We start from the raw sequence: 11,581 nt of genomic DNA, 5'->3' as shown, positions 1-11,581 counted from the left end.
CTGCCACAGGAGTGGCTTCCTAGGAGCAGACTGGTTACGCTCAGTCATTGAGGGCTCTGATGTTTTCAGTGGCTCTGTCCTCACCTCAAACCCATCCCTGGGCCCAGTGGGCTTCAAAGGCCGGAGTTAGACTCTGTGAACTGCTGGCCAAGGCCAACCACTGACTTCGGAGCCTCACTTCAGCTATTCTTTCCTTCTGAAGAAAGGGGTGACTGTCCCCGATGGAGCTGGTTGGCCGCGAGGCACATGTTCCCAACAGGCTCAGCTGTAACTGCTCCGTGCTTACGAAGTTGCAGGGACAGTTGAACAAGAAACACAATGGCGCTCTCCTCCCTTGGGGGCATTAATCAAGGATTTGAAAAGGATCGGTCCCCTAGAGACTCAATCCTGATTTCTGAAACTCCAGCTGAAAGGAGGAGAGAGGAAAACTGACCACCTTCCCGCATGGTCAGGGAGTTTAAGCAGGAGGATTGCCTGGAGAGAAAGGAGGCCTCTCTGAGGATCAGCCCGTGGCGGGGCAGGGGCCCTGGGGGCATCCGCACCCTCACTGTGGGTAGCCCACTCTCCCCGGCCATCACCTGCTGCCAATTCGCATGCATGCATTCGGTTTAAGAGATTACTCCCTCGTGGTTGGCGGGCTTCTCCCACGGCCCCCCGAGATTCCTGGCCGCGGTGTACACACACCTCCGCAGTGATTCCGGCAAACAGGAGTCTAGGTACCACAGAGGAGGGAATTGCAGATGTAATTAAGAGCCCAAGTCAGCTGACCTTAAGAGAGGGGGATTATCCGGGTGGGCCAGAGTCCTTTAAGGCAGAGAGTTTTCTCCAGCTGGTCCCAGAAGAAGAGGTCAGAGCTCAGAGCGTGAGAAGGACTCGTCCCGCCTTGAAGATGGAGGCGGGAATGCAGGTGGCCCCCGCGGACGGCCAGAGGGAAATGGGAACCCGCGGACAGCCACGGGAACTGAATTCTGCCCACGAGAAAGGGCTCGGAAGTGGGTTTTTCTCCAGATCCTCCCGGTTAGAACTCAGCCCGGCTGACACCTTGGTTCAGAGAGCAGAGAACCCAGTCTCGCTGCGTGACCTCTGACCTACAGAACAGCGAGCTAGTAGACGGGCAGTGTTGAAGCCCCTCGATGTGTGGTGATGCTCCTGCCACCTGGCAGTTGGGCCGTTCCTGTCACTGCTAGTAATCAGCTGCTAGTTACCTGTCGCTAAGGTAACTAGCAGCTGATTACACGGCCAAATCAATTTGGGAGTCTTCTCATTTAGTGAGCTTTCCAGCATCTATAATTACTTTTTAATTTTTAAAAACTTTTCATTTTGAATTCATTTCAGACTTACAAAAATGTTGTAAGCAGTACCAAGAGTTCTCAAATACCTTCACTCCAATTTCCCAATTGTTACATAAACACAGCACAATTATGGAAATCTGGAAATTAACACTGGCACAGTCCTATTTAAATTTCCCCGACAGTCCTACTGGTGTCCCCTTTGTGGTCCAGGACGCAGTGCAGGAACCCTTCAGTCCTCCTCAGTCTTTGTCCATTGTGATTTTAACGTTTTCAAAGAAGTACTGGCTAGTTACTTTGTAGAATGCCCCTTATTTTAGGTGCCTGATGTTTCCTCAGGATTAAATTCAAATTATGCATTTTTGGCAAGAACACTGACGGTGTCATCCTGTGCCCTTCTCAGTGCCTTGTGTCAAGAGGCACACAGTGTCGATTTGGTCCATCACTGGAGGCGTTCACTTTGATCCCTTGGTTAAGGCAGCTGCCAGGTTTCTCCCCGGTAAAGTTGCCTTCTTCCCCTTTGTCAGTAGTAACTACCTTGTGGGAGATACTGTGAGACTGTCAGTATCCTGTTTCTCATCGTATTTTTGCTAATTTCAGCAACCACTGATGATTCCTCTGTGAAACAAGCACTACTGTGGGATTTGCCAGTGACTGTCCTAGTCTACGATTCCTTCTACATTTATTAACTAGAGTTCTTTTCTTTTAGAGTTTTAAATTTTTATCTTTTTATTTGGGATCGAAGCTGAAGAATAGTAAACCAATTAGATAAAAAAGCAAAAAGTCTGAATATCAGTAATTGTGTTCTACAGCTTCTCCACAAAGAACAGTATTAGAGGGAAAACACTTTAACTGAGATAAGAACTTTAATTACAATACAAGGTAGTTATGGAGAAATGCTGTTTTTGATACTTGGAAAAAATTTGAGTTGATGCATTTATATGAATGGCAGGATTTTTTTTTAACATCTTTATTGGAGTATAATTGCTTTACAATGGTGCGTTAGTTTCTGCTTTATAAGAAAGTGAATCAGCTATATGTATACATATATCCCCATATCTCCTCCCTCTTGCGTCTCCCTCCCACCCTCCCTATCCCACCCCTCTAGGTGGTCACAAAGCACCGAGCTGATCTCCCTGTGCTATGCGGCTTATTAGCTAGAATTATAATAATTTCTATAAATTTTAGAAATCATTAATTTCTATAAATCCTAGAATTTTTGAGGAAGAGCATTCCCTCTGCTCCCACTTATTACTCATGTACCTATTTCTTTACGTCAGCTTGGACTCACGGAGTCTTTATTCTATGCGTCAGAACCCATTGCCATCATGATTTATCTTGTTGCTCAAACTCTCCCAGAAGAGCCCTTTCAGGTTGGCCCCCGGGTCTTTCAGACACGTCCCCGTCACTTGTTGGCACCTCAGCGTAAAAATTACTTATTTCTTGGCACCCTAACATGTTCCAGGCTCATCTTTCCGCTCCAGCCCTCCAAGATCTCCTGGGCCCTTTAATCAGAGAACGGTATTTAGAAACCAAGATCTGTGAGTTAGACGTGTCCATAGAACTGTTCTTTTTTTTTTTTTAATTTTATTGATGTACAGTTGATTTACAGTGTTGTGTTAATTTCTGCTGTTCAGCTAAGTGACTCATATATATATTCTTTATATATATATAAAATATATATTCTTTTTCATATTCTTTTCCATTATGGTTTATCACAGGATATTGAATATAGTTCTCTGTGCTGTGCAGTAGGACCTTGTTGTTTATGTATCCTATATATAATAGTTTGCATCTGCTAATCCCAAACTCCCAATCCTTCCCTCCCCTAACCTCCTCCCCCTTGTCAACCACAAGTCTGTTCTCTATGTCTGTGATTCTGTCTCCGTTTTGTAGATATGTTGATTTGTGTCATATTTTAGATTCCACATATAAGTGATATCATGTGATATTTGTCTTTCTCTGTCTGACTTACTTCACTTAGTATAATAATCTCTAGGTCCATCCATGTAGCTGCAAATGGCATTATTTCATTCTTCTTTATCCATTCACCTGCTGATGAATGGATTTAGGTTGTTTCCATATCTTGGCTATTTCCATAGATCTACTCTTAATGGTCATAGTTTTCTCTGATACTGTGGATCATTAATCTTTTCATAGTCACACACACACACACACACACACACACACACACACACACACACACACACACAGACTCACATTTTGGTAAAACGCAGAGTCACTGGGAGCTCATCCCCCAGCAGCTGGACTTCTCTTGCTGCACTTGACCCCCCCTGAACCAGCCCCTACGTTTCCTGGGCCAGCCACGCACTCCCACCCTGTGCCTCCCCAGGAGTTCCTATCACTTACCTCCTCTGCTGGGACCCTTCCCATTCATTACCCTGGGGACCCTGAAAGTAGCCTCTCTCCGCTTCCAGCTCTATTAATATTATTAACAGTAACTACCTTTTTGTTGGGTCCTCGTGCTCCAGGCAAACATGAGTTCGAATCCTTACAGCGATGCACAGAGAAGGCAGTATCCCCATTTACAGACCGACAACAGAGGCTCCAAGAGGGCGTAGCACACAGCCAGAGTAGGAAGCACACTGGTGGTTCTCACTCCCCACCCCTGCTCTTCGCATCCACCCTTCCCTGTGCTGGCTGTAGGGCTGCCTTTTGGCAAACGCCAAGGAGCTGGAAGCTTAAACCATGCCGAGGGGCAAGGAGTGAGGGGGCGGCCAGGCCATGGGAGCCAGTGCAGTGGGGACAGCCCCTGGTCTCCCCTCGCTGGCAGCTTGGTGGAGGCGGGGGTGGGCCCTGCCCCCGGCACCTTCCTCTTCCTTCCTCTTTCACACACAAACTTCTTTTTACCATTGTTCCTGACCCCCATCAAAAGTTCCCAGTCCCCTTCTTTGGCCTGGGAACCCTTCACCGGAGACAAAGCCTTACATTCTATAATTAGAGAGACAAGGCTTAAAAATGCAGATGCCCAAATACCTGGGAAGGGAAAGGCTGTGGTAGGGACAGTGAGTTGCCAGGGGTACAGAGTGTTAGATCTCTTCCTATTTGAGTGCTACCGTCCCTCTGAGAGGGCATGAAAGTCTTCTGCCTATGAATCAGAAAAGAAATCTTACCCTGCAGTGAGAAAACCAGAGGCTGTGGCCTGGGCACTTCCTGCCAAGAGCCTAGGAACAGGTCACCAAAGCCAGGAGAAAGGCAGCTCATGCCCTGGGTAAACAGAGCCCAAGATTCTGATCTAGCTCCTCTGGGGCCTTCACCTCACCGTTGAGTTTCACTTTTCAAGGGCGGTCTGGAACCAGAAGAACCAGCAACATCCTTATGACCTGGGCACCTTGTGAGTGGGCCAGTTCTTAGGCCCCGCCCCAGACTGAATCAGAAGCGGGGGCTGAGGCCCAGCGACCCATGTGGGCAGCCCTCTAAGCTCCTCTCTCACCTGCAGGTTGGACCTCAGGTGACCTCAGATCATGCTGCTGACGGTGACCATCCTAAACTGATGATAAACTGAGGCCCGGAGGAGGCCTCGGAGTTTCCTCATGGTCGTAGCAATTAGGCTAGATTTCAAAAACATCACTTTGAGGTACTAAGAGCTCCCTAGGAGAGGAGCAGTGTTGAATCAATAGTGCATTAGATTGAGAACAGAAGTGTCACCAGACACAGTTGAAATTTGGTGAACACTGATGAAATGACTTAGTTTATGACTCATGCTACATTGTTGACAGGGCCTGGGAATTTATTCTCAATTTAAAATTGCTTCCAATCTTTCTTCCACGTCTGAAAACCAGAGGGCCGTGACCCACCACCCCAGCCCAATTTCCCCCAGTGCTGGCGGTGATGAGTTAGTGCTTCAGCAAATCCAGCCGTCCACGCCACTCTTATCTCTTGCGTGAACTTGCCTGGGCTGTTTCCTCCCTTCTGCAAGGGACAAGTAGAAGCCCTCTGAGTTATAAGATGTTGACATCAATCCTTGCTGGCTGCCTCTGACTGGTGGTGAAAGAAAAAATGTTCTCAGGATTGTTAAACAAGCACTACAAAAATCTGAGAGGGCTGCTCTCTGAACACAGGATGGTAACCAGACTGAAAGGGGTCCCTGTGTTCTTTTTCCTGCATGGCATTAGACTCAAAGCCGAGATCAGGCTGTATGAATCTGAATCCTTCTGTGGGTTGTCCACACCAACAGCCAGTTGTCCAGCTCTCTGGACACTAACTGGATGTCCTGCAATTCAACTCCGTTCTGAAACTACCAGGGTTTAGCCCACATCCCATAGGTTACGGCCTCAGTCCTGCAAGACTGCCCCACTACAGATGCCCAGGGTACCCATCTTCTGTCCAACTTGGCTACGAAGTCTGGGGATCCTCCAATGCCCTCCTTTCAGGTTCGATAATTGGCTAGAATGGCTCACAGAACTCAGAAAAGTACTTCACTTGCTATTATCAGTTGATTATAGAGGATGCAAGTCAGGAGCAGCCACGTGGAGGAGATGCACAGGGGCAAGGTGAGAGTGCAGAGGCACGCGGAGCCTCCGTGCCCACCCTGCGTGCTTCACCCTCGCAGCGCCTCCATGTGCCCACCAGCCAGAAGCTCTCCAAGCCCTGTCATGGTGGGGTTTTTACTGAGGTTTCGTTTTGTAGGTATGATTGGTTAAATCATTGGCCATTGGTGATTGAACTCAATTTCCAGTCCTCTAATCGTGCTTGGTCTTCTAGCCACCAGCCCCTCTCCTGAAGCTATCTAGGGGCCCCCAGCCACCTGTCCTCTCCTTAGCATACAGACGATCACTGCAGAGATTCCAAAGGTTTTAGGAGCTCTGTGTCAAGAACCGGTGAAAAAGACCAAACATAAATTTCTTACCGTAGCACAATCAGCCACGTGAGTCCATAGGGCAGTAAAGGCGCCAACCAGAAGGGCGCAAGGTCCGTCCTCTCAAAGTGCATGTCCTCTGGCTTCAGGATGACTCACGGCAGTCTGAGTCCGAGATGTGCGGTCTTGACGCTTTATCTGGCCTTAGATACAATTTGCCTTCCGTGGCAGATACGTCACCTGAGTAAAGTGCACATCCACCAGGCATTATGGTCGTGGCAGGGAAAAGGGCAGAGGGAGCTGACCATTGCTCCCAGCACTGAATCTAGGACTCCCCCAGCATCCCTCACTTCCTGCTCCTCTCAGGCAGACTGATGCCTACACTCATCAGGGCTCACCATCTGGATCTCCAGCTGGGTCCATGCAACAGTGTCTTTCCAGGAGGCTCTACCATGTTCCCAAGCCAGCTGACAATACAGTATCTGACCTAATGGCTACTTCCTTCTCCCTTCAAAAGGGGGTGGGGAGAGTTCGGACTATTAATCATAAAAGACAACAGGCTGAACAACTGATTCTGATTAAGAAAAGATAAAAAAAAAAAAAAAAACCACCAAACCACTGGCTCTGACTTTCCCAGCTCACCTCGATGGGTTTTTTTCACTATACAGACAGTGGGCCGATTGCTATCTGCATGGGTGCTTTAAATATTAGATCAGGAGATTGTGGTAACACCAGTCTTCAAACTGCAATGTGAAACAGCACTTGTCGCAGGAGTTAACTCTTACCTGACTGGAAGGATGTCCTGCCTTTGAGACTTTTGAGTCCACCAAATAATAAAGCATTTTCTCAGGTGCGGGTCTTCCCAAAGGCAAAATAAATAGTAATGTGAGGGGTGAGGCCCCTCCCCCATTTCTCTGGGTTATAGTTCCTGAAGTCCCACTACCATCATTATTTTTTAACATATTTATTGAGCTGTGTGTGGGATTGCTCCCCCCAGCCCTCCCTTAATTTCAAGTCAAGTCAACCAGCCTTTGAGCGGACTCCTGGGCCTGAGGACAAAAAGATTAAAATGGAATAAAGTTCCCCAAATACTTCCAGGGATGATGTCCTCCAGCCGCCCAAAGGCGTAGATGAGCGAGTTGCTTTTCTTCCCGATCAGGAGTTTCCTTTCCGCTCGGGGGCGTCGGGAGAGGCAGGCCCAGCTCCGATGCACGGCGTGGGGGGCTCGCGACCCAGACCCCGGCTCGGGCTGGGGAGGCTGCCGGCGCGCTGCTCGGCCGGGAGCTCAGGGGTTAAGTGGTTTCCGCCAGGCCCGCCCCGGGGCCGCGCTTCCCGCTTCGCCGTGGTTCCTCCCTCCGCCGGTGACGCCCCGGCCTTTGCCCAAATATGTCCCTTTCCCCCCTCCTCGCCCGGCACCCGGCGCCCGTAGGCACCCCCGAGCCGCGGGGCTGGCACTCGGACGTCGCCCGGCCTCGGTGTCCCGGGCCGGCCCCTGCCGGAGCGCCCCTCCAGGATGCCCTTCCGGAAAGGTAGGCGGAGTCCCCGCGCTAGCGCTCCCGGGCCGGAGCGGGAGACCTGCGCCGCCAGGTGCCGGGGGGCGGCCGGGAGGGCGCGGGGCCCGACCCCGCACTGCCCCTCTCCTGCCGCATCGCCCCTGAGACCCCACGTCGCCCCTTCCGGGCACTCGGCGGCCGACCCCACGTGCCGGAGCCGGTGCGCAGAGCCGGCGAGCAGAGCGCGGTCGCGATACTTGGACCGCACCCGGATTGCGCCGCAGCAAGTTCTGAGATCCAGGTGGAATCGGGTTCTCCCGGCGGACTGGAGATTTGGGGCGGGGGGTCGATTGTTCTACGGTGTCGAGAGGTTTGCAGCGTGGGGTCCCGGCGGCGCGCTCGGATTGCGGTCCGAGTCTCCGGGAGGGACTGGAGGGCGAGGGGTTGGGGGTGGGCAGCTCGGCGGTGTGGAAGCAGGTCCGAGTACGGGTCCTGCCTTCGGCCTTTTCTACCCTCTGACTCTCGGGAAGTCAGTTAACCACCCGGAACCTCAGTTTCTTCATCCGCAAAACGAGCGCGTGAACGGGGACGACCGTGTGGGGACCGGGACGGGTGAGAGGCGCGCGGCTCAGCATGCAGAGGCGTGGGGAAACGGCCGGCCGGCCAGGCAAGACCTGCCTCCCTGTGCCTGGCAGCTGGCACCCAGCGCCCCACCTGGCCCACCTGCACCGCGGGCTGGGTGCGCAAGGCCTGCCGGAAAATCCCAGATGCTCGCGGGGCCCCAATTTCCGGGCAGGGCGATGGAGGCCCTGCTGTGCCCAGGGCGCTGCAGAGCTGGGCCGGGACTTGCCACCCTCAGGTCGGAGCCTAGGATGGAGGAGACTCGTTTTTACTTTCCTAACAGAGCTGATTGGCTCCTCCTGCTTTTTCTGTTTGTGTTGGAAGGGGCTTGGGCTCGGTGACCCATTGTCACTCTGACCCAAGCTTTCCCCACCCCCACCTGGGTACCACTGACCGGGGCGAACAGAGAGGAAGCCGAGACTCCCTCCCAGGCACCCGGGTACCTGGGACTGGCTGCGTGGCTTCCCGCCGCTGCCTCCACCCCACCTTTCTGGCCGTCTCTTCACTTCTCTCATAATCCCGATTAATCGTCAGGTTAATGCTACGGTTGCCAGTATTACCCTATTGGCCTTTGTCTCTTAAACGGAGGTTGCTAAGGTGCCCCTGTGAGGTCCTGGTTGTGAAGATGCATGGCTGGCACTCCCTGTGCTGTGGGGATGTTGAGAAGGAAGGGGAAAGCCACGAGCGGGGACAGAGGGTTCAGGGTTCAGTCGGATCCTGAGCTGATGACGTGTGGTCCCAAACTCACCGTCTTCATTGGCTCCATTATTCCATATATAACGGCAATGCTGTGTCCCTGGACGTTCCCCCGAGTCCCCAGCTGATCTCATTTAGCTGCAGTGTGAATGGTCATTTATCTGCTGTGTTCTGTGGTCTCTGGAGGCAAACTCCTAGGAGGCAAAGTGCCCGTTTACTTGTCACAGAGCTGGAGGGAGCCTTATGCAGGAGGCTTAAGTACCTGGGCTGTCGAGTGAGTGTTCACCTGTGAAGGTTTCCCTATGTGATGGCATCATTAGGTCACATGCGATAGACGTCTGTCCGCCCGCCGCCAACCACGTTAAGCTTTGACTTTTTTTTTCCTAATCTGAAGAGAACACTGCTGCCTGGAGAGGTGAATCCTGCCCCTCCATTCTGTGAATGCTGATTCCTAAAGGGCCAGGGTGTGAGAAACAGGCGTTGTTGGGTTTTCTGGAAGCTTTGGTGTGAGCCAGGGCAGGGGCCCTGGAGGGCTTGCTTCCAGCCCAAGGCAGAACCTCCCCATTTGGCTTGGTGGGAACCTCCTGTTGAGAAGTGAACACAGTAAGTGGAAATGATGGCAAGGCCGGGTTTGTTCAATCTGGTGATGAGACGTCATCTGGACCTGCCTGGAGGTGGAAAGCTGGGCCCGTGACCTGGGATATAGCACCCCATCCCTGGAACTGTCCCGGTGCTGGAGACTTCAGTATATGTATATATATGGAATATATATACAGTATATATTCAGACTTCAGTATATATATACTCTTTTATACTTTTTTTTTTTTCCCCGTACGCGGGCCTCTCACTGTTGTGGCCTCTCCCCTTGCGGAGCACAGGCTCCGGACGCGCAGGCTCAGCGGCCATGGCTCATGGGCCCAGCCACTCCACGGCATGTGGGATCTTCCCGGACCAGGGCACGAACCCGCGTCCCCTGCATCGGCAGGCGGACTCTCAACCACTGCGCCACCAGGGAAGCCCCTCTTTTATACTTTAAAAAAATTTTGAACCATCTGAATCTATTAACTATTCAAAAAAAGTAATTTGGGAAATGAAAAGACTTTGCTTCTCTCTGCGCAAAACGAAGAGAAGCCAGATGGAGAAGGCCTTCCTTGTAGCTAACGTCTAGAAGGTTAATTGACCGCTGATTCCCTTCCCAGGCTGTGTTTCTGTGTCTTGACAAGTAAGACTCGGGGACCAGCTGGGTGAGGGCCTGGCAGAAAGCACACGCCCGCTCATATAGGGCAAGTTGAAAAGAATTTAATGAAGGCTGTTGCAAAGGTTGGGGTTAGGGTAGAGGAAAACCACAGGGGATATTGCAGAAGCCCAGGCAGTCCCACCCCAGGTCTGAGGGGTGAGGGTCGAGCAGTCACTGGAGCCAGTGGCCCAAGGCGGGCTGCCCCTCCCTGGAGGATGCAGGCGGCTTGTGGCCCCCGCAGAGGCCCCACGCTGCTCCCTCCCTCTGACCCCAGGACATGGGCAGCTGAGGGCCAGGGAGCCTGTCGTGTGTGTGCAGGTCAGCCTGCGGGGACCGGAGACGGGTGGATTTGCCCTTCGTGACAGCGGATCTGGGGGAACAAAGAGATGACCAGCCGATCTTTGGTACTCGTCCTGGGCCTTGCCTTGATTGATGGCACTGAATGTAATTAGGGCAGAGTTCAGTGACTGCACGCCACTCACTCGCTCGCTCATTCATTCATTCGCTGGTTCATTCATTCATTCATTCTCTAGACAGAGCGCCTGCTCTGCGCCGGGCACGCTGGAGGTTCTCGGTGAATGACAGACTTGACAGTTCCCTCCCCGCAGTCACACCACCCCGGCGTGGTCCACCTGCTGTGATAATGGCCAGCAGGGACTGTGTAGTCCGAGATGGGTGAATGGTGGGGCGGGGTGGTGGGCAGTAGCCGATGGTGCCCTTCCCCGCCGGCTGAGGGGATGGCATGCGGGCACCGCGTTCACACTCACATCCGCCCTGGTCTCTGCTTGGTGGTTCCAGGGTGCTGGGGGCTAGTGGGGAGAACAGAGTCCGACCCTCAGCTGAGCTGCTGGAATTTTGAGATGGGCTCGAGTAAGAAGGAAATGCCCTGATGTGGACCATTAAGGAAACTCATGAGAACAAAGGGGTGGGAAGAACTTAGGTGGGCCCCAGGAGGAAGGTGGTGAATGGGGTGATTAAAGCTGGAAACTTCTCTCTCTGGAGGATGTTAAAGGCAGGCTAGATGGTGATTTTCTAGAGGGTTGAGGAGTGCTCTGTTCAGAGACTGTGGTCTTGGCTAAATTCTCGAGGTCCCTTTCAGGTGGAGATGCTGAAAAAAATGTCTTCAGATGGTGGAGTCCTAAGTATTCCTGCACATCCTACCTTCAGTAGGGATGGGGATAGGGGTGAAGGTTCTAATAATAAATAACAGTAAGAAACCAAACACGCTTAGGGACCACCTTCCAGGTCCTGTGCTGAGTGCTTTGTACATGTGCATTTGTCCTCACAGCTACCCCAGGGGCTATTATTTCCACTGTGAAGGTGAAGGAAGTGAGGCTCAGAGAGGCTCCATACACAACGGTCAACTCATGTGCTGAGCAGCGCTGGGCTGAGGCTCTGCCTTTCCGGCTTGGACCCCAGTGATGGG

The 11,581-nt window shown here is 52.2% G+C and overlaps 1 protein-coding gene across 2 annotated transcripts in view; it reads left to right on the top strand.

Moving 5' to 3' along the window:
- Positions 1-7,482: 7,482 nt before the first annotated feature.
- The window catches only part of PFKFB3 (6-phosphofructo-2-kinase/fructose-2,6-biphosphatase 3), an 83,662-nt gene continuing 79,563 nt past the window's right edge, over positions 7,483-11,581 (top strand). Inside the window, exon 1 of one of the 2 annotated variants that reach the window (XM_032619732.1) lies at positions 7,483-7,637. In XM_032619732.1, coding sequence (XP_032475623.1) covers positions 7,622-7,637 — 16 coding nt within the window. In that variant the 5' untranslated portion in view covers positions 7,483-7,621. Of the gene's footprint in view, positions 7,638-7,731; positions 7,903-11,581 lie in introns of those variants that run through there. The other variant, XM_032619742.1, reaches the window with a different exon arrangement.

Source organism: Phocoena sinus, chromosome 2 (genome assembly GCF_008692025.1).
Source record: "Phocoena sinus isolate mPhoSin1 chromosome 2, mPhoSin1.pri, whole genome shotgun sequence".
NCBI classification, from domain to species: domain Eukaryota; kingdom Metazoa; phylum Chordata; class Mammalia; order Artiodactyla; family Phocoenidae; genus Phocoena; species Phocoena sinus.
Note: the sequence above shows the minus strand (reverse complement) of the source record. Positions and strands in the feature narration are given on the sequence as shown.